The sequence below is a fragment of the Colletotrichum higginsianum genome, chromosome 6 (genome assembly GCF_001672515.1).
Source record: "Colletotrichum higginsianum IMI 349063 chromosome 6, whole genome shotgun sequence".
Lineage (NCBI taxonomy): Eukaryota > Fungi > Ascomycota > Sordariomycetes > Glomerellales > Glomerellaceae > Colletotrichum > Colletotrichum higginsianum.
This window is the reverse complement of record NC_030959.1, coordinates 2,267,309-2,292,406: the sequence shown is the minus strand read 5'-3', so window position 1 is coordinate 2,292,406 and position 25,098 is coordinate 2,267,309. Positions and strand designations below refer to the sequence as shown.

At 55.7% G+C, this 25,098-nt stretch overlaps 7 protein-coding genes across 7 annotated transcripts; 4 read left to right on the top strand and 3 right to left on the bottom strand.

The window, feature by feature from the left end:
* Nucleotides 1-2,069: 2,069 nt before the first annotated feature.
* Nucleotides 2,070-3,971, top strand: CH63R_09088 (uncharacterized protein; the record flags this gene model as incomplete). Its single annotated transcript, XM_018304062.1, has 1 exon — nt 2,070-3,971. The coding sequence occupies one exon, from the start codon at nt 2,070-2,072 to the stop codon at nt 3,969-3,971; it is 1,902 nt and encodes a 633-aa protein (XP_018156085.1).
* Nucleotides 3,972-5,701: 1,730 nt separating this feature from the next.
* On the bottom strand, nt 5,702-6,283 carry CH63R_09087 (Gpi anchored serine-threonine rich protein; the record flags this gene model as incomplete). Its single annotated transcript, XM_018304061.1, has 1 exon — nt 5,702-6,283. The coding sequence occupies one exon, from the start codon at nt 6,281-6,283 to the stop codon at nt 5,702-5,704; it is 582 nt and encodes a 193-aa protein (XP_018156084.1).
* Nucleotides 6,284-9,230: 2,947 nt separating this feature from the next.
* CH63R_09086 (uncharacterized protein) lies at nt 9,231-9,877 on the bottom strand (the record flags this gene model as incomplete). The annotated part of the gene is made up of 2 exons (XM_018304060.1): nt 9,231-9,480; nt 9,534-9,877. The coding sequence occupies 2 exons, from the start codon at nt 9,875-9,877 to the stop codon at nt 9,231-9,233; spliced, it is 594 nt and encodes a 197-aa protein (XP_018156083.1).
* A 1,996-nt stretch (nt 9,878-11,873) lies between these two features.
* On the top strand, nt 11,874-12,630 carry CH63R_09085 (RNA recognition domain-containing protein; the record flags this gene model as incomplete). Its single annotated transcript, XM_018304059.1, has 3 exons — nt 11,874-11,978; nt 12,048-12,304; nt 12,381-12,630. 3 exons carry the CDS (start codon nt 11,874-11,876, stop codon nt 12,628-12,630), a joined length of 612 nt encoding a protein of 203 aa, XP_018156082.1.
* A 3,318-nt stretch (nt 12,631-15,948) lies between these two features.
* Nucleotides 15,949-18,798, top strand: CH63R_09084 (E3 ubiquitin-protein ligase; the record flags this gene model as incomplete). Its single annotated transcript, XM_018304058.1, has 5 exons — nt 15,949-15,967; nt 16,260-16,365; nt 16,429-16,562; nt 16,635-18,642; nt 18,699-18,798. The coding sequence occupies 5 exons, from the start codon at nt 15,949-15,951 to the stop codon at nt 18,796-18,798; spliced, it is 2,367 nt and encodes a 788-aa protein (XP_018156081.1).
* Nucleotides 18,799-20,169: 1,371 nt separating this feature from the next.
* Nucleotides 20,170-21,199, bottom strand: CH63R_09083 (NADH-ubiquinone oxidoreductase 19.3 kDa subunit; the record flags this gene model as incomplete). Its single annotated transcript, XM_018304057.1, has 3 exons — nt 20,170-20,620; nt 20,780-20,954; nt 21,157-21,199. 3 exons carry the CDS (start codon nt 21,197-21,199, stop codon nt 20,170-20,172), a joined length of 669 nt encoding a protein of 222 aa, XP_018156080.1.
* A 1,940-nt stretch (nt 21,200-23,139) lies between these two features.
* Nucleotides 23,140-25,059, top strand: CH63R_09082 (Capsular associated protein; the record flags this gene model as incomplete). Its single annotated transcript, XM_018304056.1, has 1 exon — nt 23,140-25,059. The coding sequence occupies one exon, from the start codon at nt 23,140-23,142 to the stop codon at nt 25,057-25,059; it is 1,920 nt and encodes a 639-aa protein (XP_018156079.1).
* Nucleotides 25,060-25,098: the final 39 nt, after the last annotated feature.

Sequence of the window (25,098 nt, the reverse complement as noted above, 5' to 3'; positions counted from 1 at the left end):
AAAAGGGGGATCCCTTTTAATCAGCATCCACAACAGCTGTGCCAGTACCTTGTTCCTTGGGCGGCGCGTCCACTGGCAGGGCTCGCTCTACGAATACACTACAGTATCAATCAATCTCGTCCCGTTCTATTTTCGGGCCGGCGATAAAACACGCAGTGCACCACCGTCCGTCCCATCGTCCCATCAAATACGGATACACGCAGGAATCCGGGTTCTGGAAGACAGTGTCAGACAGAGACACAGACGACAACGGGGAGTTGGAAGGAACAGGCGTCCCATCTCCAGAAATTGTCCTACACAGCCATTGTTATCCTCTCACGCAAGACCTCTCGGGTCCAAGTGCGCAGCCGCTGTGCTGTCTTTTTGTCCGTCCACCATCCGGCATACATACATACCTACTACCAACCCATCGCGACCGCCAGCTTCCTGTCCCGTCTTGTCGTATCGCCCGCCTCCCCTCCTGAATTCTGAGTCCTAGAATCCTGGCTGCTGCCCCCTGCAGTCACCTCCCTAGGCTCCTCCTTCCTTAGGTTCCCTCCGCCTTCCTTCTTCCCTGGCAGCCGGCGTGTGTCCTCTGGGTCAGACCAAACAAGCGCATTCCTTGGTCCCCTCCTTTCTCTCCCGCCACGACCAATCAACATTGCGTTTCGGAGCACCATCCTGATCCACACCACCCTCCCCTCACGGCCCCCGTTTTATGCCCCCCTTGCATTCAATACACAAATTGCCTTTTCTCACCCAAGTCAGTCAGTCGGTCAAGTCCTTCGCATCATCAATCGCCAGCAACCAAAGCACAAGCACGAGCACAGTCGCACCAGAGGCACCCACTTCAGCTTCGTTGCATCCACAATCCACACCTCGAGAATCCACATCCCCATCCATCCATCCAAGCAGCTCGCTTTCCGATTGCTCTGCTCTCTCTGCCGGTCTGCCTGCGCCGCCCGTCAACGCGTGTACCACACCGCACCTACTGCTGCACCAACAACAATCAGCAACAAGTTGCAAGAGCCGGCGCCTGGCACGCACAACGCAGCACACATCGCCCAGTGTCCCAGTCCATCCCCGTTCTTGGTCCTTCTCGTGTCTCTTTCGCCCGCTCTTGTCTGGCTGCTTTTGCGACCCTCCCAAGGATCCCAGGCCCACCCGCACTCGCAATCAGCACCCAGAGGCCAATTTCCCACCAAGCTCGCCCGCGTCGCCCGCCTGAGGGAAGCTTCCCGACAGCTCGACGGTTTATTCTCACTCTTCCGCTGTCATTCCCATCTCCAACAATCTATCCTCCTCACAAACAACCTCGTCCTCCCCCCAAAACCGCACCAAAATCACTCGTCCACACGACTTAGAGAGCAATTCACGGCGTCGCTCCATTTCACTTCGCTCGCCCGACTCTCTTCGCGCATTCATTTTTGCCCCGTTTTCTTGCGCCAAATCGAGGCTTTCATTAGTTCTCGGTTCTTCTGCGTCGCTGTCTTCGCTGCGCGACCCGTTGCAATCACATCCCTTTGTCGCCGACGACTCGCCTTCATCCCCTTCGGCCTCTCTCTCTCTCGTCTCGCTCTCTCCTGGCCTGCCTTTTGGGCCTTTGCTCAGGTTGACGCCCGGCCACATCATCGCGCGCACTCGCCCCCCTGCCACCCCTTTTTGGGTCCCATCACTCCAAGACCAACCAACGCACGCACCGCACGCCTGCCGCCTCATCTTCACCCACGCCCACAGCAGCCACAAGCTTACACCCGACCTGTCCTGTCCCGGGAATCCACTGTTTACGTCAGCCCCCATCGCACCCCAACCTGGTGGCGCTTTACCATTGCACCTCAGCATTTCCGCTTCCTCCCGGCTCACGCCTATCACGTCGCAGTAGCTGCCTGGCCCGTTCGCCACTGCCACTTTGCACCCTCGCCAGGCTGTCGTTGCCTCGCGCCTGCCTCGCCTCACCGCATCTTGCATAAAGTCTCCAGGTCGCCTCTCTCGCGACCCGTCATCTCATCGCCTCTCTTCAGACAGCGCTTATGTTCCGAATCTGGGGTTCAGAGCGGGGAAGCGAAACGACTGTCAGCCTCAGCCAACCAATGCCGTCATTCGCGCAAAAGCACCAGTTTATTCTACCGCATCCACCTGCGCCAACGGTGTCGCTGTCGAGCCAGCTCAGCCCTCAGAAAAGGCGTCTGTCCAGCATCAACGATTCACCCTCGCCAGATGCTGCACTCGCCACCAGTGAACAGCCCTTGAAGCGGGCCAAGCTGGAGAGCAGCAGCCCCCCTGTCGCTGACCTGCCTCCCCGCGATGCTGCTGTAGTTACACCCGCGACTGCGACGCCTGCGCCTACTGCTTCTCCCGCGGTCACTAACGACTTGGAAGACGCTCGCGATGCCATTCAGTACCAGTTTGGTCTGGAGATTCTGCTCAAGCATAACGAGCTGAGGCTAATCAACCAAGAGCTGGCGAAATGCCAGGTCGCTCTCGAGCAACTACGCCGCTGCCATCTCATTCCTTATCCTACCACCTGCCCCACCCCGGCGCAGATGCTGGATATCAGCAACGGGAAAGGTCCAGCTTTGCAGAACCGCCGTGGAGACACTGTCCCTCAATGGGCTCCGCCTTTTGGAGTTGTCGATGGCCCCTACGCTCGACACTATGCCAAGTGGCTCATTCCCCATCCCAAGTTTGATGGCATGCAGCCTGAGTGGTATCCCGTACATGAGACTGCCCGTAGCAGAGGCTCAGTAGAGGGACGGACAACGAGAAACAGCATGTCTGAACTCGCCAGCGCACATAAGAACCGCCCAGCCCGGGGTCTTGGTGGCCAAAAGCTGCAGTCTCTGTCCAGTGGCTACCCTCAGCCTAAGGAGAAGGCTGGACCTTGTGTTCTGAAGCGCTCCGACGGCCAGACTGTAAAGCTTGTCTGCTTGGACTGCAACCGAGAGAACTTCAGCAGCACCCAGGGTTTCATCAACCACTGCCGAATCGCTCACAGGCGAGACTTCAAGAGCCATGAAGAGGCGGCCGTCCACTGCGGCCATCCCATTGAGGTGAGCGAAGGCGGCGGCGCCACCGGAGAGGATAAGGCACCTGTTCCGTCGCCCGCTATCGCGTCTGGCCTTGTCCATCCGCTCGCTCAGGCCGACATGTCCACTCAGCAGGCGTATGTCGCGTTGCGGTCCAGGATCGCAGATTCCCTCAAGATGTATCGTGAAGGCAAGCTGCCTGGCGTTGCAAGCATTCCCAGCGGATGTTCAAAGGTTGAGCTGGCGAAGCCCGCCACACAGCAGCCCGAGAACTTCGTCGCTTCGGCCGACACCCCGTTCCTTTCGCGACTCATGCAGAGCAGAAACTTCAACGGCAATCTCAATGATATTGTCAGCGATGCCAAGGAGAAGGTGCCGTTGGACGACTTCACATCACAGGGAGACGATTCGGAAGAGGCCGAGACCGGTCCCGGCAGTCCTCAGAGTACTGCCGCACCAGCTGCTCGGGTTCCCGCCACTGCCATGCGTATGCCAGCAAGAGCACCAATGTCGCCTGCTGCCCTGGCATCGGCGAGACCAACCAGCAGCAAGGGCAGATCGCCCCAGACAGGCTTCGCCTCCCCGCCCATGAGCAGTCCTGACAAGGATGATGGACACAGAATGATGATGCTCCGTGACGAGGACGTCGACATGGACGCTGACCTCAGCCCGAACACCATGGTCAGTAACAACGCGCCCTCGCTGGTGAGCGATGATGGCGAGTACGACGATTCAGACGATGGGTCGTCAGAATCAGGTGTCAGCGATCGGATGGACGCCGACTCGGTGTCTGATGTTGCTGAAATTACCCTCGATGAGGATCATGACGGCCGTCCGCTCGCCCATCACCGGGAGACTAGCAGCGTTGGCTCCGGCGCCGCCATGCGTCTCAAGAAGGACGAAAACAAGCACGTCACTTTCGTTGGTCCTGTTCACGAGAGCGCAAAGCGGGCCCGAAAAGTTTAGGGTGTTTTCGGTTCATTTCCAAGTCCGATGATACTCTTCAGGTTCTGCATGAAGACCTTATGCGAGGCAATTCCTCATCTTGCCGCCAACTCCCTTTGGATTCACTGTCTTCTCCGGCGAGCAAGACCTTTTTGCGCATACATACTCCCTTTAGTTGACGAAGCTTTTCTTCTCTCTCCTCTATTATTCTCTTTATTCATCCGACTCTGCGCAACAAGGGGTCAATTGGGACAGGCAAAAGCAGGCTGCGGTGACGTTCGTGGCCGGAGATGATAACGTCACTTGTTAGAGGTATGAACCGGGCGTCACGGTTGTTGGGAAGCGTCTGCCTTTTTGCGTACTTTGTTTCTACTTCGTGTTTCTTCGTTTTTTGCGTGTAGACTTTATACTTGTTACAACTTCACTGCCTTGGACCAATGGCCCTCCTGAAGGTGGGAGACAGGTTCGGGAGGAACTCGATATGAGGGAGACGGTCTCCCGGGGAGGGATACAACGCTTACGAGCCGGCTGTAGGATTCAAGGACATCCGTGTTGTATCATAGCGATTGGAGATGAAGGCTTGATGACGGGAAAAAAGACGATACGAACGAGCTCACATTGAGCGACCACTGATTACTGTCCATCGGTTGACACGTGACTTGACTGCGATCTGATGCTAGCCCGGAAAAAACAGCGCGCCTATCCATTGCTTGGTACTGGTGCTTTTGCGGTCTTGGCTGATACCCTGGAGCAGTTGCGCCCCAGCGGTCTTGATGAAGATCACCGACCAAATGGGTACTCTCCACCAACGTCAAACCGATAATACTTCCGCACATTGCGCCGAGAGCTATGGTCCGGACACTTCCCGCAGGTTTAGAGTTGATGAACAAATCCGAGCAAGGCTTGTAGTTTTTGTTGTTGTTCTGCCCTACCCGCTATTACTGCAGCTTCTATCCAATCTGTCCCTGACAGTGGTGTTTGGCCGAAACGGAAAGAAGTAAGAGGGAAGAACAAAACATGAGGGGGGGGGGGGGACGAAGTGAAGACCATTTGTCGACATGGGAAGCGCATGCAGGATGTTCCCTGCCGCGTTGCTCAGTGTTACTGGGGAGGATGCATGAGTTAGAGCGGCTTTTGCGGACGTTTCACAGCGAAGGGTACAAGGTGGGGGTTTAGTGTAGGAAACGGGCATTGGCTGTCGTGTCAAGTCTCTGGTTCCTCCAATGCTTGTTTCGTTTTCTCGACTCTTTTGCTTTTATCGTGTATGTACGTTAAGCTTGTGAGGTATGGGGGGGGGGGGGGGGAAGAAGTCTGGACGAGGATTGACGTGGGTGACTTTCCTTTTAGAGGGTTGGGGGTTGGGGGGTTGAATCATCTATCTTTCTTGTTGTATTTTCGCATCATGAGCTTCATGAAAAAGTCATGAAGTACTTGGAATTAGGTAATTACAAAGATTAAAAAAACCATGTACACGCACAGACATGTAAGGTTTTCCCTCTTTCCGGGGCTGACCCCAATGAGCCTTCGCTTTGCCCTGCTGCCTTGAAAATGTGAGGGGGGGGAGAAAATACACAGTCCCCATTGATCGGAAATCCCAAATCTTCCTTAGCTTCGCTCGTACCGTTAACGCTAGAATGAACATGAATTCTGTCTTGAGGCATCTCTCTCCTTCTCACTCTTTTTCTCGCAACGTAAACCCCATCCGGGAGTTTCGTCTTGAAAACTGCCCTTTCTTCTTTCCTTTTTTACGCTTACAGGACAGCAGCGACGACACCAGCGACGGCGAGGAGGACGCCGCCGGTGTTGCGGGCGAGCTGGCCAACGCCCATGTTGGGGGTGCTGGTGGCGGTCGAAGAGGAGGCGGCGGTTGAGGCAGCTTCGTCGGCGGTGGTGCGCGTCGCGGCGGTGGGGGAAGCCGAGTTGGAGGCGGCGGCGTTGGTGGCGGAGCCGGTGACGGAGGCGACGGTCTGGGTCTTGCGCTGGGCGGCGGAGCCGTGGATGGAGGCCTGCTGGCAGAAGATAGTCACCTGCTGCTGGGCGGGCACGGCGCGGGCGTCGTTGGGGCAGTTGTTGTAGCAGGTGGCCACGGCCTGGTAGGCGGCGCACTGGCAGTCGTAGTCGGTGGGGTTACAGGCCGTGACCTGGAGCAGACAGAAACGTGTGTAAGTCAAATAGTAGTCCTTGAGAAAGGTGAAGCTAAGGGGGGTCTCTAGACTTACCTTGTCGGTCTCGCTGTCTAAGCAGGCCGTGACGATGTTGGCGGCGTCACACTGGTCGTCCTGGGCCGCGACGACAGCGGCGAGAGCCAGAGCGAGGGGGTAGAAGAACTTCATTGCGAATGCTGGTTGAGTTGACGGGTCAAGTCGATGATTGCGGAGTGTTTTATCGAGAGCGACTGGGTATATATGCGTGTGTGTATATGTGTGTTGTCCAACGAGTGAAGCAGTCCTAGGACTTGTAGCGAATGGCTTGACGAACCAGAGTGTATAATTAGGTTTGTCGAGGACGGAATAAGCTGTTGGTGAACAGTGGATTGGCGGAGGCTTATTAACGGGATGGAAGGGAGAGAGAAGGAAAGGAAAGTCCGGAGTGAGGCCAGGTGGACGGGGCGAGAATATTAAATAAGGAACATAACATTATTAGGGACGGAGCAATTTCATCACAAACGTTGTATCCGTATCATCCTTGAGGGGGGGCGCCTATCTGCAGACTGCTGGGGGTGGGAAGACTAGGACGAGGATGGAATCGAGGAGAGAGAGAGAGAGGACGCCTCCCCCCCGGACTAGACCGAGGCGAGCCAAAACCAGTGGCGCGCCGCCGCTAGTGAATTGGATATGTGATAGGCCAGACTCTCGACCTCTGTCTTCCCTCTCCGGGTAAAGGAGCCAACAAAAGTGGAGGCGAGAGGAGGGTCGGCCACCGGGGGTGCTTGTTTTTTGAGCCAGATGCTGGACTTGGATGGAGATTGGTGAAGCCTGCTTGAAGCTTGGCTTCCCCGTATAACTTGTCGTTCGTGTGATGGTGGCACAGTGGGTGAGACGGAGGAAAGGGCCAAAGGAGCATTTCCTACGCCCTCAGTAGCAGCGGCAATGGGGAGTGGATTCTCGGGAACGGGCACTGGGACATGGTGATGGCGTCAAGCCCCGTTTGGAAGTGAGAGAGAGGGGAGGAGAAAAGGAAGAGGAGAAGGAGGAGACTGTCCGTCCCTGTGACCCCGTTGTCCCTGCCAATCCCCACCCGAAAGCTTCCCACTTTTGGTTTACAGGTACACAAAGCAACCCAGCTCCATCCGCAACGACGGACGGGCAACCGTTTATGTGCGCTGCGTTTCCTTAGGCTTCTTTCTTCGAGCTCCAGGAACCGCTGTTGTTCCTGGAGAATTGGAGGAATTCTTTGACGACCGAGGAATGCCTAGAAATTATTGGCAGAGGCCAGGACGGTCCAGGGCTGAACCAAATAGGTAGTAGACTCTCGAGCCGGACCTTTCCCTGTTTGGCCGAATGTCTACGTATGCAGTGATTGCTTCTCTCTGTATCGTCCCGCATCGACCCAGTTCGTGTGCCTCCCGCCGTCCGATTCCGCCAGTGCGTTGTGCATCTGCAATGGTACGATTTGTGAGGGTTCGGCAGAGGAACAAGGACGGGAACGAGGCTCGAACGACCGGCCGCGCGAACATGGGGCCCGGACCTCGAGATGAAGTCTAATCTCGTTCGGGGGTACAGGGGGCCCAGGGGAGTGGGCTCAATATGACGGGCTACTGATTGGACAATTCTCCTGACTCTCTGCTTCTCTACCTTCTCTACTCGACTCATCCCTTACCCCTGGCTGCCGCAAGGAGCAAGGGGGCGTGGGAGGAGGCGTCCGAATCGCGACGGGCGGGGGTTTGCACCGAGGAAGCAAGTGCCGGTCTGTTTTTCGGCCAAAAGTTGGCTGTTTGGAACTTGAAGGTCATGATGCCGCACAGAATGCCTGGATCGAAAGTCAACGAAGGTCTGAAGCGGCACCTATCTGATCTACTACTATGTAGGCACGAACAGTCCCTGATGTCGTCTGTTGGTTGCGTGGGAGGCCTTGACATTCGCGCTCTTGCATGAGATGGGAAGCGTGGTCTAGTGGGGGGATCGGGATGAAAGAACGAGATGTTTGTTGTGTGTTTCGCAGTTGATAAGCGTGATCTTCTGACTGGTTGCCTTTGTTGTTTGTTTTCGCCTTGAGCTCTGGAGGGGTCCGTACGACAGTCCGTCCTTGGGCACTCGGGCCACTCGAGAGTCGTGTCCGTCCGTTGTTGCGGCTGGTCCATATGCTTATACGCAAGGTTCCCAAGCTTCATGAATATAAACATAACGCCGCAGCCGCTTTGCCGTATTCGCGCATACTGCATACATTGGCTGGGGAAGTCAAGCTACCCACTTTGTTCTCGCCCATTCCTTTCTCTTCGTATACAGCGTCGCAGATGCCATGGTGCCTGATGCTATTCTGGTCCTCTGAACGGGGTGTCCGCTGGTGCACCCCCCATCGTCTGTCTAGCTAGGCAGGAAGGGTGGCGGGGTCGAGAGGAGGACGGCAACCTCGAGACGTTGTCTCACCCCAACCAACCCAGTAACTGCATCGCTGCATAGCATCTGCAGCAAGAGAAGCAGAGCAGCAATACGAGGTGCGGTGCAGTAGCAGGTCGGCGCGGCTGGTGTTGCATCACGTCTTGTTCTATGGGCGACGTATCATCATCCTTCTGGTACCTCCCCCGTTGTTTCTGCCACCGAGTTCGGCCGAGACCCCCAACTGAAGCTAACAAAATCAAACATCGAGTCTTTTCGGACCCCAGAGTTGACCCGTCTTGCCTGCTGTAATTCGTGTCTGGCCAGGAAAATGATGATAACCCCACTGGTCTCTTCGATTAGCCCGCTCATCAAGGATGGTTGCGGGTTCTCCGCACCTGCGAAGGTTGGACGGAAACTTGGCTTCACACGAGGGGCAATCAAGTTGTCGCGGCATTATTCCTCACGGGGGTTTTTTTGGGTTCTTTTTTGTTTTTTTGTTTTTTTTTGCATCGCACTAGATGCTGCATCCCAACAAAGATATATTCCATTTGCCCGGACCATGCTGCCGACGTTCTCGGAAAGAAAAAGACAAAAGAGAGGGTGGAATACGGGAGCCACAACCCTCAACCGACCACCTGCCCGTTCTTTATGCCGAATCGGCTCATATTCATGGACCCATTCCCCGACGGGTATCGATCATCACATGAAGCGCGCCACCGTTAATGCTAAACCCATTCCCGAATCACCGCCTCATCAGTTGTTTCTTCACCTCCTCATTTTCTCGCTTGAGGGCCGCCAGTTGTTCCTCGAGTCCTTCCATTCGCTCCACTGCGCCCATGCTCATTTCCTCCACCACTTTGACGAACCTAAACAAACGGAAGATGATGACGAGGGACGCAATTTCCTCCACGATGCCGTGGGAGAGCACATCGACGATGAAGCTCGCTACGATGATTATGCTGTCGAGCACGTGGAACCACTCGGTGAAGTATCTATCATAGAAGAGTCAGATGTGTCGAGTGCAGGCTTCCAAAGTTCACCTCACCTCCACCCAAAAGCTATCACACAGAGAATCAGCTCCGCTAAGAAGACGCAGCTGAACACAAGACCGGCGAGGGTAAGACCTTGCCGCGTGGTCTTTACCCAGGTTTCGTCTTCCCGCTTCATATCGCAGGCGACGAGCTCCACGAAGATGTTGGTCATGAGCGTCGCGACGTCAAGGGACACGAGAGCGAGGACGGCATAATGCTTCTTCCGGGACGCGAGGACGTCCTTCAGACTGGTCCGCGACTGGCTGAACTGTCGCCTGATGGGTGTCGGTCGTCTGTTCTCGCGGAAGCCCGAGAAGGACCATAGTAGAGGCGTAATGGATTCATCGTCGGACGCCATGGCTGCTCGGAGCGCCGACCATAGAAAGAGGCACGAGACGACAAGCAAGGGCGGTGGTTTGAGATGCGTGGTACACGAAATGCACACGAAATGTAGTGCTCTCCGGATGCGAACGTGAGCGATCGCAGCCTATTCGAGCGAAAGCCTCTCATGCGCAATGAGTTGACGCGGGAAGGGGAGAGAGCAAAAAGAAACTAAAATCTGAGGCCAAGAAAATGGCCGGCAATCCGGCGATGCGGTGCTGAAGCGGTGCACCCTCAGCGACGTCACACGTGGACTTCGAGCGACAGGCGCGTAAGGCGGACCAGGTCACAAAAACTGGCAGTAATGCTGATGCTGACTAAGACCCAACACTACCTCCTTGGCGACCCGCGGACGAACCCTCCAATCCGGGGGCCTGAGAAATCCAGGTACAGAGATTGTGAGTGCCTACAGACGCCCATCCGACTGACAGCTCCGGCCGGTCGGTGACAATGTTTTTTCAATGTCGGACTTCGGGCCCGGGTGGATCACGGGGGCTGTCGGAAGGATTCAGAGCCTCGGGGTAATTAGCCCTGTGTTCCCATGGTCGCGATCGACCCAGTAAATTAGCAGGCAGGGCTGAGCGGTGGTCCGGTGCTCGAATTTCCATGAGCCGTGCTCCCCCGCTATGACAACACATGTGGAAATTATAATGTAACCCGGGCAAGGTTGACGCATGACGTAGCTTTCGGACATTGAGCCCATTGTATCAAACTTGAGTCCGGCTGGTGCTCAGAAAGAGATCGAGATGTGGTACCCAAACAAACTCATTTAGGATGGTGATTTCCACGTTGTGAGACAGCACCCTCAGGCAAGGCAAAGGAGTAAAGGACTCACCCAGAAATCGCATGGTATTTGAAGCCAATCAATTCACTACGTGATGTAGGTGGCTGCATCCCTTAATGGTGGAAGAGTTTGCAAGAAGAGCACATTCCAGTCAAATTGGCTACAGTTAATCCGAAAGGCTCCCGCCAGCGCCACCGGGACAAATACTTACATTCTGGAACTGGGTAGCCGTTTCTTTACATTGGATTTGAGGAACATACGTCGTGGCAGAGAAACAGCATTTGAACCCGCTCTCCAGCTCGGCGATGTAGGCATGCTCAAGGCAAGCTTCAAACATTGAGTGACAGTGCAATTAAACCATCCTGCCTGCCCTGCCTCCACCATTAAGTACTGAGGGTTCTGCGCGCCCTGAACCAGAGAGGTTCAAATCGTGACCGTCCCTACACAGTTGGTTAGAACAATAGCTGCACAATATGTGTATTTGTATTGCTGCCGGACTTCTGGAAGGTTTCACTGTGGGCAGGAACGGCAGCTCCGCAACCCCGCTAGATAAGGTAGGTGTACTGCGCTTCTTGTCGGAGGCTGAACTGGGCTTCTCTAGGATTCCATCTGTCCAGGATTTTACCAGCTTCATCTCAAAATCGCAAGAAATACAATCCATCTTTTGCTGTACAAAACCCTTTGGTTTCGCAGCTCGTCCACCCTCCTCCGCGTTGCATCCCGCACTGACCAAGACGGAGCTTTCTTTTGGCAACCACGAAAAGGTGAAGGTCAAGAGCTCTTATCTCTTATCGCAAGACTCCGGCTAAACTGTGGATCTTCTCCCTGCCCATTTTTGGCACCGCAACTGTTGGATACCTTTGACCTTACTTTACATCTCCATCAGCTAGCTACGTCCGTCCTGTTCTCTGCACACGCTGCAACATCAACATAGCGCAGGGCAATAAACAACCTGTCAAGCAATCCTTACATTTGTAAGTATTCTCCCCCTTGCCCCAGAATGCTCTTTGGTGATGTGGGCGGCCTCCAGCCAGGGAGCCCCATCTCAAGGCTGTGGCCGCCTTGAAAAGGGCGCGTCTGCCTGCCTTGTCGCGCCATCCGTTCTGCCAGCCCCCAGTACTGGTCACTGACAACCGTTGTTTCTCTCTACAGACCAGCACATCAATACAGGACTGCCCAAAATCACATCATGGCGGATGTCAAGCCCGAAAACACCACTGTGGAGGACCACAACCCTGAGCAAAACGACAGCAATGAGAACAACAGCGTCGGCGAGGAAGACGGCCACGATGAGGTGCGCTCAAGAGCCTTTCTCCGCCATTGGCTTCGCAGATAAGAGGAGGTAACTGACAGCACATCGTAGGAGGAGATATCTGCGATGAAGAGACGGGTAGCCGAGATGGAAGAGGAGGCAGCCAAACTGCGCGAGATGCAAGCCAGCCTCGACCAGCAGAGTCGGGAGCTGTCGGAGAACAAGGAGGACATCGACAGCCGCAGTATTTTTGTCGGCAACGTCGACTACTCCGCCTCGCCTGAAGAGATCCAGGCCCACTTCCAGAGCTGCGGCTCGATCAACCGAGTTACCATCTTATTGGACAAGTTTACTGGACAGCCGAAGGGGTAAGCTGCTCTTCTACCCCTATGCACAGAGCCGTCTAGAGGCTGGGGCCGAGACTGACACGTTTTTGCGATCCAGATACGCTTACGTCGAGTTTACCGAGCCGAGTCTCGTCGCCCAGGCCCTCGTCCTCAACGAGAGCGTCTTTAAGGGCCGCAACATCAAGGTCGTCCCCAAGCGCACCAACGTCCCCGGCATGTCCCGCGGTCGCGGACGTGGTGGCGCGCGCGGAGGTCGCGGCGGTTTCGGTCGCGGCGGGTTCCCCCCTCGAGGCGGCTACCGTGGAGGCTACCGTGGCCGAGGAAGAGGAGGATTCACTCCCTATTAGGTATAGGCAGCATTCTGTTCCTCGTGGGCTCGGCCGGCGTCAAGTCAGGATTGGTCGGCGCGACACACTTTATCACTTCGATTGTAACATACAGGACCGGTAGGGGATGGGGAAAGCTTCGTTATGGCGTTCAGGAATAGGTCAGGCCCCAACACACACAATGTTGACGAAATGCTACTCTCACATTGCAAGGCGTGACGTAGTGCAGTGCTCGCTTCTTCTTCTTCTTCAATCGGTATTCGGAATGGGAAGTGATCGATGCCGAGATATGGTGCTATTCCACAGACAACACTGTTGATCGAGCTTGGGAGAGAATTGTTATGCCTGCGCCTACACGCTCAGTTCATGCTTGGTTGGTTGGTTGCGGGTGGTATAGATGGTGGAAGTGACATAGTCTATATTTTTCTCTATGTTTTTCGATATCAAGTCGACAAGACACGACACCAGAGCAAACGTCGCACATCGAGCCACATGATACGTCATGGGCACATCTAGTGACAAGTCATGTGAATAAATCCGTATGGTCGGGACGGGCAAGCCTAGCGGTGCCGGTGTTCCGCGGGAGACCCACGACGTCGCCCGATCTGAGCGTAGAAAAGTTGCCACCCCTGGACGCCGACATTTTGAAAGCTCCATCCGCCAGCTGACACACGGAAGTGCCTATCCCCCTGCCAGGGCCCGGGGGGGGCCTCAAAAGAAGCAGCTGCTGCACAGGACTTCTCTGAAGAGCAATAGCTCAGAGGGAATGAGAAAGAGAGAGAGGCAGATGGAAGGAGTTGCCCATTTCACATTGAGGTTTGGACGGGATGACATTGCAGAGTGGCGTATCCGCGGCACGTGCCCCATGTAGTACGTTGACGGCAAGCGCCTCAGGGGGGAGGTGAACAGGTGCTCATTGGGCTGGGCTCTGGTGTATTTATGGCATAGCATCCTACGGCGGTCCTAGTTTGCTTGGAGGTGGGATGTGGGATGCGGGATTGGAATTGTTGAAGGTGCGGCTGGTTGGTTGCAGCGTTGGCGAGGGTGGGCGAAGGAACGGACTGGACGTGCCGGGCACCATTCAATGCCTAGGGCCTCAGGCATGTTGGCATGGAGTAGTGACAATGTGTGTTGGTGGTTCCGTGAAGGACGAGCAGACGAGAAACACACAGAGGGGGCTGTGGCGCATGAGGTTCCAGGAACGGGGAGGGGGTGGGATGGGACGAGGAACAATGCGCCGTTTCTAGTTCTTCGTGTTCTCTTTGCTTTGCATTTTCGGACGACTTCGTTCCTGCTGATTCATCTGTTGACCATGACATGAAGAATCCACGTTTTTGAAATCTCTTTTGCATATACTTCCGCGGTGAATGATGAATGATGAATGATGACGGAGCAAAAGAAAGAAGAGAAAAAAAGGTGTTCCGCAGCAACAGTAACCTTGGACAGGGGTCGACGATAGTGCCAAAATCGCCACAAAGAGGATTATGTAAAGTAGAGTATCTGCTCATGCAATCGCTTGGTCAGGTTCTAGATCTCTCTGGAGTAGTCCTGACGGCCCGAACTGAGGGGCCTCCCAAGCATGTCCTCCCCACCTTCTCTGGGCTCCAGTTGTTAGCATGGCGGGCGCCGTCAGGGTACAGGTCAGGTCGGTAGGGTCCGTACCGAGTGACGGCCACCGGACAGGTCAGCAGAGGGCACGTTAGACTCGGAGACCAGGAGCTTTGCGACGGTCGGTCGTGGGCATCCGAAACGCCATCGGGTAACAGTGTTTGGGAACCGGAGGCCTGTCACGGACGGCCTTCTCTTCTGTCCTGTTCCGTCCCGAGATGCTTTGTTTTGATCCCCCCCTCCTTTTGCTCGGTACCTGCCTGGGCTGACCCTTTATCTGGCTTGTCGAGGTGCGTTTAGACGCGGAAACGAGTTGAAGTGAGACCACCTGTTGAGTATCAACCTCTGTAGGTCCTTACCACGACTATATCCCTATTGTAGTAACTAAGTAGGTGCGATAGGTTCCTTCAAGGGCACAAGACCATACAGCAAACCAACACTGAGCTGACCGGTGTCTATCTCGCTGCTGTACCCGATCTCTGATCAGTCAACTCTTTCGTAAAACACACCATCCTTCCGTCGTTCTCATGTTCCCTGCGATGCTGTACCCGTGGTTGGCTGGGTCGGATTGAGTAGTTAGAGGTACTTGAGTCCAAGGCTGTCTGATGAGCGCCTTTACCCGCTTCCCGTAAGGTACCCCGCAGTGACCTTCCGGCCCCGCCAGTTGCTAACAGGACGCTACCGGACCTGGGCTCTCGCTGTCAGCACCTCCCTAAAATCCACCGTAGGAGTCAAGCGACTGAGAATGACTGCTGTCACCACTGCTGCGCCTGCCCCTGCTGCTGCTGCTGCTGCTGCCACTGCCTTCCTTGCCCGCCGAACTCATCAACGAGCGACAATCGCAGAACAGGACTAACCTTGCTCCCAAGGCCTGCAACCTGCTTACCCGCCACCTACTTCACCTCCTGCATCACGCCTAACAACCTTTTGGTACCTACCTCCCTTACCCACCAGCCTACCTAGATACCCAGGCGCGCTGCTGTCTACCTATTCTCACTCGCTCACACGTACCGTTTGACAAGCGCTCAGACGGGGGAGGCGACTACCTTTTACCATACCAAAACATCAAACTCGCTCCGTCCTGTCTTCTTCCATCAACACCCAACCCTCCAGGATCCCATCGAACCCACCGGTCGACCCTCTTTCTCCCTCTCTCTGTCCCCCCTCGCTCGCCGCTTGCCTTTCGCCGTTCGTCGAGAATCCCACAAACCCTCTCTCCTTCATCGCTGGTTCAATTCGATCCGGCCTGTAGCATCCTTTACCCTCCCGCCTTCCGTGCTTCTTAGCCTTGCTCGGCCTTCCCGTCCGCCGCGTCACCTTATCACCCACCGCCGCCGCACCCACCCCCCGAGCGAGGGAACTCCAAGGGGCCCCCAAAAGCCCAAGCCCACTTGGCTCGTCGAAGCGGGGGGCTTTCTGCACCACACAGCAAAGCACAGCCTCAGCTCTGCCTTTCGCCATCACTTCTTGTCGTCCTCAACGCCAATTTGGCCTACCTGACCTCATATCAGCAGACACCGTCCTCTGCTTGTCGCCGCTGCATCCCGTCGTCGCCGAAGCATCCATTTCCGCCGTAACCTGCGACCGGTCTTTCTCAAACACTTTGGCCGCATCCTCCCCAACCCCTCATTTGTTCCAGGAACAAACCACCTTCTTCTGAGCACGACAGATATTTTGGGAGTCGACACCGTTGTCGCTGGCTATCCTGCGACGAAATGAGTTCCTCCCGCAATGATGCCGGGCAGCCCAAGTAAGTTTTGCCGTCCGTCCTGTTTCTCTCTTTGGATTTCTAGTAGCCGCATCATGCCGCTTGATGGGCCATCGGTGCCGAATGAACCACCATCGCTAACCGCGTCGTTCCCTAGCCGCAAGCCCAACCTCCGAGTTACGAGTTCGTCATCTCCACGCTGTCTTCACGCGCATCGTCAATAGTCACTAACTTCGTTTCAGTCATCGCCGCAGATGGCCTGTACAAGCGAGATGTCTTCCGTACGTTGTTTCCAATCCTCCACTCACCCAGCGCTTCGGTTAACCTTGCTCAGGCTTCCCGGATCCCTTCGCCGTCATCACTGTCAACGGAGACCAAACCAAAACCACGACGGCCCAGAAGCGGACACTGAACCCGTACTGGAATGAAAGCTTTGACCTGTGAGCAGTTATCCTTCGTGTGTTTCTCGCCTTGATGTCAAGATGCTGACAAACTCCCCACAGCAACGTAAATGAGGACACCATCCTAGCCGTCCAGGTATTTGATCAGAAGAAGTTCAAAAAGAAGGACCAAGGTTTCTTGGGCGTTATCAACGTCCGAATCGGCGATGTCATTGAGTTGGCACCAGACGCTGATGGTAACAATGCCCCAACTTGACGATCCATCTCCTTGCTTCCGGACATGGCTGACCTTTGATCCCGCTGCACAGACCAGATGCTCACGCGAGACCTCAAGAAGTCGACCGACAACCTAGTAGTGCACGGAAAGCTGATAATCAACTTGTCGACGAACCTCACCACACCCGCTCGGGCCGGACAGGCCTCGTCTAGCCGACCCTCACTCGCTCCACCGGCGCAAGGTTCTAGCATTTCGACATTATCGGCCCCGACGGCTGACGCTAGGCCGGGTTCTGCGATGGGTGCTCCTAATGGCGGCCCGACACCCGGGTCCCAGGTTAATCTCCCGCACAGGCCGGCCAGCATGACCTCAAATGGGCCTCCTCCGTCTGCCAACGGCGCAGCAGCTCCTGCACGCCAGTCCAGCACCCTCAGTCCCTTTGAAGATGCCCAAGGTCGATTGCCAGCTGGCTGGGAACGCCGAGAGGATAACCTGGGCCGTACATACTATGTCGATCACAACACCAGAACTACCAGCTGGAACAGGCCAACCGTTGCCGGAGCTGTGGAACAGAGGAACGACCGCGAGGCAGCGACCCAAGTGGAGCGCCAGAGACACCAGAACCGAACCCTTCCCGAGGACCGAACCGGTGCAAACTCGCCGACTTTGCAAGCCCAGCAAGCGGCCGCTGCCCAGAATGCTCAAAACTCCACCATGATGCATACTGGAGCGACGAGTCCGGGCACTGGCGAGCTGCCGCCTGGGTGGGAACAGAGATGGACCCCGGAGGGCCGCCCGTATTTCGTGGACCACAACACTCGGACGACCACCTGGGTCGATCCCCGTCGGCAACAATACATCCGTATGTATGGCGGGCAAAACAACCAGAACGGGACGATCCAGCAGCAGCCCGTATCGCAGCTGGGACCTTTGCCAAGCGGCTGGGAGATGCGCCTGACAAACACCGCCAGAGTGTACTTCGTGGACCACAATACGAAGACCACCACGTGGGACGACCCTCGCTTGCCCTCCTCCTTGGATCAGAACGTGCCGCAGTACAAGCGAGACTTCAGGAGGAAGCTCATCTACTTCCGCTCGCAACCCGCGATGCGCATTCTTTCTGGACAATGCCACATTAAAGTCCGGCGTTCCCACATCTTCGAGGACTCGTTTGCAGAAATTACTCGGCAATCTGCCACTGATTTGAAGAAGCGCCTCATGATCAAGTTTGACGGTGAGGATGGTCTTGACTACGGCGGTCTTTCCAGAGAGTTCTTCTTTTTGCTCTCCCACGAAATGTTTAACCCCTTCTACTGCCTATTCGAATACTCTGCCCACGACAACTACACCCTCCAGATCAATCCCCACTCCGGAATCAACCCCGAGCATTTGAACTACTTCAAGTTCATCGGCCGCGTTGTGGGTCTGGCCATTTTCCACCGTCGTTTCCTTGACGCCTTTTTCATCGGTGCTTTGTACAAGATGATCCTTGGCAAGTCGGTCGTCCTGGCTGACATGGAGGGTGTCGACGCCGACTTCCACCGATCTCTGCAGTGGATGTTGGACAACGACATCTCTGGAGGAATTCTCGAGCAGACCTTCTCTACGGAAGACGAGCGCTTCGGCGTCATGACTGTCGAGGATCTCATCCCCGGTGGTCGTGATATTGATGTGACAAACGAGAACAAGAAGGAGTACGTCGACCTTATGGTCAAGTGGAGAATCGAGAAGCGTATTGCAGAGCAGTTCCAGGCCTTCAAGGACGGCTTCCACGAGCTTATTCCTCAGGACCTGGTCAATGTCTTCGACGAACGCGAGCTTGAGCTGCTCATTGGTGGTATTGCCGAGATCGACGTTGACGACTGGAAGAAGCACACCGACTACCGTGGTTACACCGAGTCGGACGAGGTTATTCAATTCTTTTGGCAGACGATTAGGTCATGGGACGGAGAACAGAAGTCGCGTTTGCTCCAGTTCGCCACGGGCACTTCCCGTATCCCCGTCAACGGTTTCAAGGATCTTCAGGGCAGTGACGGACCGAGAAGGTTCACAATTGAGAAGGCGGGCGAGATCAACAACCTCCCCAAGGCTCACACATGGTAAGTTTCCATCTTGGAGCTTCTCGGAAGCGCCCACAAACTGATCCCTTTTCTAGTTTCAACCGTTTGGACCTGCCGCCATACAAGAGTCTCGAAATGCTGCAGCAGAAGCTCACCATTGCCGTTGAGGAGACCATGGGCTTCGGTCAAGAATAGACGTCCCATCGATCACATCAACCACTCTTGACGCTTCTGCGTGACAGAAGCACGACCAGGACCTGTGCCACCTTCACATAGTGGCCATGTCTCATTCTGGGTCGAGGCCTGCGTGTCAGATATGGTGCCCACTTTACGTTGAAAGATGGGGCCAGACCTCGAACCTTGTTGGTGTGGAAATTTGCAGCATCAAATTCATTCGGATGTTTGGCGTGCGGTAGGGCTCCTTGGAATAAACCTCTGTTTTTCCTTTCTATATGCGGAGGGCCGTGGGAAGTGATGACGAGACGAAGCGATTCGAGCCGAAAAGCGGCCAAGTACGAGCAGAGAGTAGCGACGGAAGGACCAGCCGTGTTGTACCAAAAAACTCCTTGGGTGCGGCGAGGTTGTATCGAGAACTAGACGTCTGCGATGTGAGTCGTAGCCAGGAGGGATTAATAGCGGTCTGAAGAGAAGACCCCAAACGACTTGAGTCTTTCAAGGACAAGAAACAGGAGGACTATCCATGGATTGAAGGGCGCATTTGATTGTAACGGGCATCACACCTCCAGTGCGGAATCCGCATCAGACATAGTTTATTTTATTTTATATACACACATACCTCACTAGGGAGCATTCGTTTCTGTGATGTCCTCTGCGGAGCTCCTTCCCTCGGGAGGTGGAGGGATTCCTATGCCATAGCAAATGGCTCAGAGATGGCGGCCCAGATGCATATCGATTGCCTTGCTTCTAACCAACTGCACAGTCAGTTACTCGTGCTTTTCGGTGGTTGGCGTTCTGAGCTAGTTGGTCACATTGGTTGTTTGTTTGTTTGTTTCCGGCGGCCAAAACTTGCCGTCACGAGACCAGCAAAAAGATTATGCCCTGTTGTCCAACCGCAACCTTTCGACTTGATGATTGAAAAGAACCATTAACGCAAATTCAAAACACAAATCACGGTTTTTTGAAACTCCCCCAAAGCCTGGCGCACTGGGGGCGGAGGAGCCAAGATAAAATAGAAGCAAAACTTGTAATCTACAATCCATCGGCGGTCGTCTACCGATGGATCCTCCGCATATGTACACACCAAGAGCACACACACTCCAGCCACACGCACATCCGCATACAAAAGAAAAAGAAGCCCCGCCCTCCCGGAATCGGCCCCAGTGTGCCTGGTGTATCTCAGTCTCTTTCTCTGGGCCGGGCTTTTCACCTGCTAAGCCGCAAAAGGCGCCACCCCCCTTGGAAACATACAACCAAGACAGCTCCTCCTCCCACAACACGGCGCCCGGGCTCTTTGCAAAAAAACGTCTTTCCCGTCGTCTTGTCTCTCCATCCGCTTTTTCTTTTGTTGTGTCCACTGACGAAACAAATTTGGGGGGGCGAAAGCGTTTACTTGCGGTACCACATGCGGGTGATCTTGGTGTTGCGCATCTTCCGCTGGAGCTGGAAGATGCCGTACATGAGGGCCTCAGAGGTCGGGGGGCACCCAGGGACGTAGACGTCGACGGGGACAACACGGTCGCAACCGCGGACGACCGAGTACGAGTAGTGGTAGTAGCCGCCACCGTTGGCGCAAGAGCCCATGGAGACGACCCAGCGGGGCTCGGGCATCTGGTCGTAGACCTGGCGCAGGGCCGGGGCCATCTTGTTGGTGAGGGTACCGGCGACGATCATCACGTCCGACTGGCGCGGGGATGCACGGAAAATGATTCCGAGACGGTCCTGGTCGTAGCGAGGCGTGGAGAGGTGCATCATCTCGACGGCGCAGCAGGCGAGACCGAAGGTCATGGGCCAGAGGGAGGACTGACGAGCCCAGTTCGTTATTACGTCGAGGGAGGTGCTGTGAATTGGAAAGTTCGGTTGTTAGTGATATGGTCGTCGGAAAGGGTCGTTTGCCTTTCAATGCGGATACGGAGAGTAATGAGTTTGAAGCGTCTCCGCGTTGGAGGGGGGGGGAGGGGAGGGATCTGGGTGCTGGGAGGTGTGGGGAGAGTCGTACAGAGCATATTGCAAAACACCCTTGGTGCCCTCCTGGCTAGGAAGGGGGACCTCCCTGCGCTCCTTCTTGACGAGGCCGGTCGAGTGTGCAGCAGCGGGGCTGGCGTCCTTTCGCGCCGAGGAGGAGATGGAGGCGGCGGCGATTCTGAAGGGGATGACGGAGGCGGTCGGCTTCGCTACATGGGGGGCCAATTGAAGTCAGTCAACGTCCAGGCACATCAACACGACGACAGGGCCTCAATCGCAAGATTGAAGCTATTCCGTGTTTCGATTCGATGGTGGTGATGGTGGTGTATCGGGGTGGCGGACGGTCCCCGTGAGGGAGCCTCATGCGTTTCGGTTGCTCGTTCGGTAGACCGGGTTCGGGGGAGAGCTTACCTCGCAGGGCCATTGAGGCCGCTGTCCTCGTGGAGGAAAGCATCTTTGTCGTGTGCGGTATGGAGAACGTCGAGGTCTCTTTCGGGGAAGGAATCGGGTTTGATGGAGTGGAGAGGGTATATCGCGGGGGGTGGGAGGGAGCGGCGGCCGGCGACTCGAAGGGCGAAGGGGTCGGGGGGCGGACCTTTTTTGGCAGGATGGTTGACGTTGTCGATGGCGGTTGATGGTTTTCGCCTCTTTTCTCGCTAATTGCATTACGGGCCCTTTGATTGGCTGGCCGGCTGCTGGGATGGTCCGGATGCTATAGCTTGCCTTATGTAATCATATGGGGAAGTTGACATGTCGCCGTCATCTGGATGTCGTCGATGGCCTTTGCTGGCAGTACTCTTTTGCCAGTTCTTCATATTGTGTATACTGTCACAACGCTGGCTTGGAAAAAGGGATACCGGCCGGCCATGTCTAGGTTTTTCAACGGGCCATCTGAGATTTTGCCGGATGTTCGCGACCGACCGTCCTATGCGGCGTCGAGTTCATGCTTTATTCCATCATGAAGCAAATCTCTCGGGGCAATTTCACGGCCACACATCTGCGAGTGCTGTGTTGGATGACTTTGGGTTGTGTTTTGCCATCAGACTGCGAGTGGCGCACGTGGACGATGTATGCTAGATCAAACCTGACTCCTTGCAGTTAGGATCTACAACAGCGGACTCCGAGTTTTAGTTTTATACTCAAACAGTTCAAGGCTATGTACATCTTCACGGCGATAAACGTGTCATACCCCCTGCGTGTGCCATGCCCATCCTGACTGGCGGGTTTAAGTCGTTGAGTAAAAATTTGCCTACGCCGGCGCGACGACTTCATTTTCCTATTCGTCCAGATACAGGTATTGTTCACGTAGACGAGATTTAATGATATGGACCGAGACCGGTGTCAAACTCTTCAAGGACAAGCTCACATATATCAATCCATGAAGAAAACCCAGCATCAAAAGCAGGATTCGACGCCGCAAGGTCTGAGTTGTTAAACGGCGTTTGAGCGAGCGGTGTCTGTTGGTAATGGGTATGAACAAATTTACCGTCGGACATGGGAGTGTGCGTAGCGAGTCGCAGAAGGGTGTAGATGGAAATGAATCATCCGTCTACCCAGGCGATTTGGTAGAACATGGTCTTCACAAAACGGTCATGATTCGATTGTTTACTACGTTTGCGTCTACTAGGGATAAAGAAGGAACAGGGGTTTCCTGGGCTCGATTAGGGATGCTACATGATGGAGTCCACGTTCGGGTGGAATGCTTTGAGTTATAGTCTGAAGGTTGAGCACGAGGAACTGAAGTAGGATAACAACAGAAACAGGGTTCCTAGCTAACAGCTCACGCGACTGGCGACTGGCCGAGGTTAACAAAGCAAGGAAGATTGGAGGCCGGAGTGACGGGGCCGTGCTCGGCCGGCCCGGACGGGAGAACTGCGCCGCTACCGAGGTGCCAACCAACAAACACGACGTGCTTGAAGTAGGAATGGACCGAAAAGCTTTCTTAATTATTCCCCAGTCAACTCAGTAGCAAACAACACGGTCAGCAATGCACTGGCAACAACCTAATATTTTCTAAATGTTTGGGTGCTAAAGGTCTCAGACAGTTGCGGTTCAAAGTGTACTCGGTTACGCTCAGTTAAAGTGGCTCGGCGTAATTTCCCCCCACCACGCAAAATGATCCCCACGTCAGTGAACCAGGGTGTATCCAGTCTCGTCGCATCGATGGGAAAGGGGGCTCCAGAGCCGCGTATCCCCTTTGCAAAAACCAGCCGTACGTACATGGCTTTGTCGCTTGGATGAGTTCTGCGGATTGTTATCTTCGTGAATCCAAACCGGTTTCCATCCTCCTCGGTCTCATCATGGACAGAGAGTCGCAGCCAAGACCTTACAGATGACCTGATCTCATTCATCTTCGAGGGCTACTGAAGCGCGGGAAAAAAAATCACCATTGCGATGGCGTGGAAGACCAACCGTCCGCCGCCCAGCTCGGTCAAGCCCTTGCTCAAGGGCGTGCTGGCGACCTTCATCTTGACCTTGGTGTTGACGAGCACCTACATGTACCGCGACACAATCAGCACCAAAGCCTCCCGAATCAAATTCACCGACGGCGCCGCCACCGACTACTTCAAGTACCCCTTCAACGCCAGCGACCCCGATGCGGACCCGATCGATTGGCTGATCCACGACGCGCGGACGAAGCAGGCGGCGATACTCCAGAAACGGAGTCGTACTCTTCACAGTGCCGCCCAGCGCTACCGAGAGCGACGGGGCAGACACCCGCCCCCGGGGTTCCAGGAATGGTTCCACCACGCCATGGAGACCGATGCGATAGTTGTCGAGGAGTTCTTCGACCGGATCCACGACGATATCAGGCCGTTTTGGGCCCTCGACGCGAAGACGATCACGAAGCAGGCCAACGCCGGTGAACACGTCGTAAGGGTTCGCAACGGCACGGCGACGGGCGACGGGAACACGGAGGGCAAGGAGCCTTGGCTGGAGTTATGGACGGCGTTGGTTTCCGAGTTTGCGAAACATCTCCCGGACGTAGACATGCCCATCAACCACATGCAGGAGCCCAGGATACTGGTTCCATGGGAGGATATGGAGAAGTACGTTGCGAAGGAAGGAAAGATAAGAAAGATGCCCACCAAGAACAAGGCCACGGCCGGTTTCCAAAGCTTGACGAGCGTCGATGCCGCCCGAGGCCAGCCTTACTCTAAGGGGTGGACAAGCGGCGACCGGCGCAAGTACTGGGATCTCGTGCGAGCGGCCTGCCCTTCGGATTCCCCAGCCAGAAACGTACCTGCGGCGACGGACCTATCCTTGCCGCCAACCTTGCCGTACTTGTGGACAGCACCGTTCGCCCGCCAGGGCTACGTACAGAACTTCAGCAGGTCCATGGATCCGTGCGTTCAGCCTCACCTGCGTTCGCTTCACGGCACCTTTGTCGAACCCCTGAACGTCAACACGACGAAGGATCTCGTCCCCCTTTTCGGGGGCTCGAAGCTCCGCGTCAACTCGGACATGCTCATCCCAGGCGCCATGTACCTTTCGGACGACCCGAGCTACACCGGCGGCGACACTCACGGCCCCGCGTGGCCCGAGAAGCTCGACCGTCTCGTCTGGCGGGGCGTCGGGTCCGGGGGCCTCGCCCAGTCAGACAACTGGATGCACTTCCATCGCCAGCGCCTGGTGGAGATGCTCAACGGCACTACGGTGCGCGGCATGGAGGCCAACGACGTCCGGGCCATGACCTTCGACATGCCCCCCCTGGAACGCTACAACACCACGCGCCGCCGCGAGAGGCGGCTCGGGGAGTTTCTGACTGAGTTCGCAGACGTGGGTTTCACGCACCTACTGTGCGGGCCCAGCCACGACCGACGCAAGGAATGCGAGTGGCTCGCGCCGCACCTGTCGGCGGTGAACGCAACGCCCATGGCGGAGCAGTTCTCGAGCAAGTTCCTCCCCGACGCGGACGGCTACAGCTTCAGCGGGCGGTTCAGGGCGTTCCTGCTGTCGACGAGCGTGCCGCTCAAGGCGACGGTGTACGCCGAGTGGCACGACGACCGCCTCACGCCGTGGCTGCACTTCGTGCCGCTGGACAACACCTTCCAGGACCTTTACGGCGTGCTGGACTTCTTCACCGACGGCGACGACGAGCCTGGGGGATCGTGGGGCGTCGACAAGGTGCTGGGGAAGAGGAGCAAGGGCGACGACGCGGCAAGGTGGATCGCCGAGCAGGGCAAGGAATGGGCCGAGAAGGTGCTGCGGCGCGAGGACATGCGGCTGTACGTCTGGAGGTTGCTGCTAGAGTTTGCGCGAGTCTGCGATGAATATCGGGACACGCTGGGCTACGTGGACGATCTTCCTTGATTTTTTGTTTTTTTTTGTGCTTTGAGTTTCTTGTCGGGC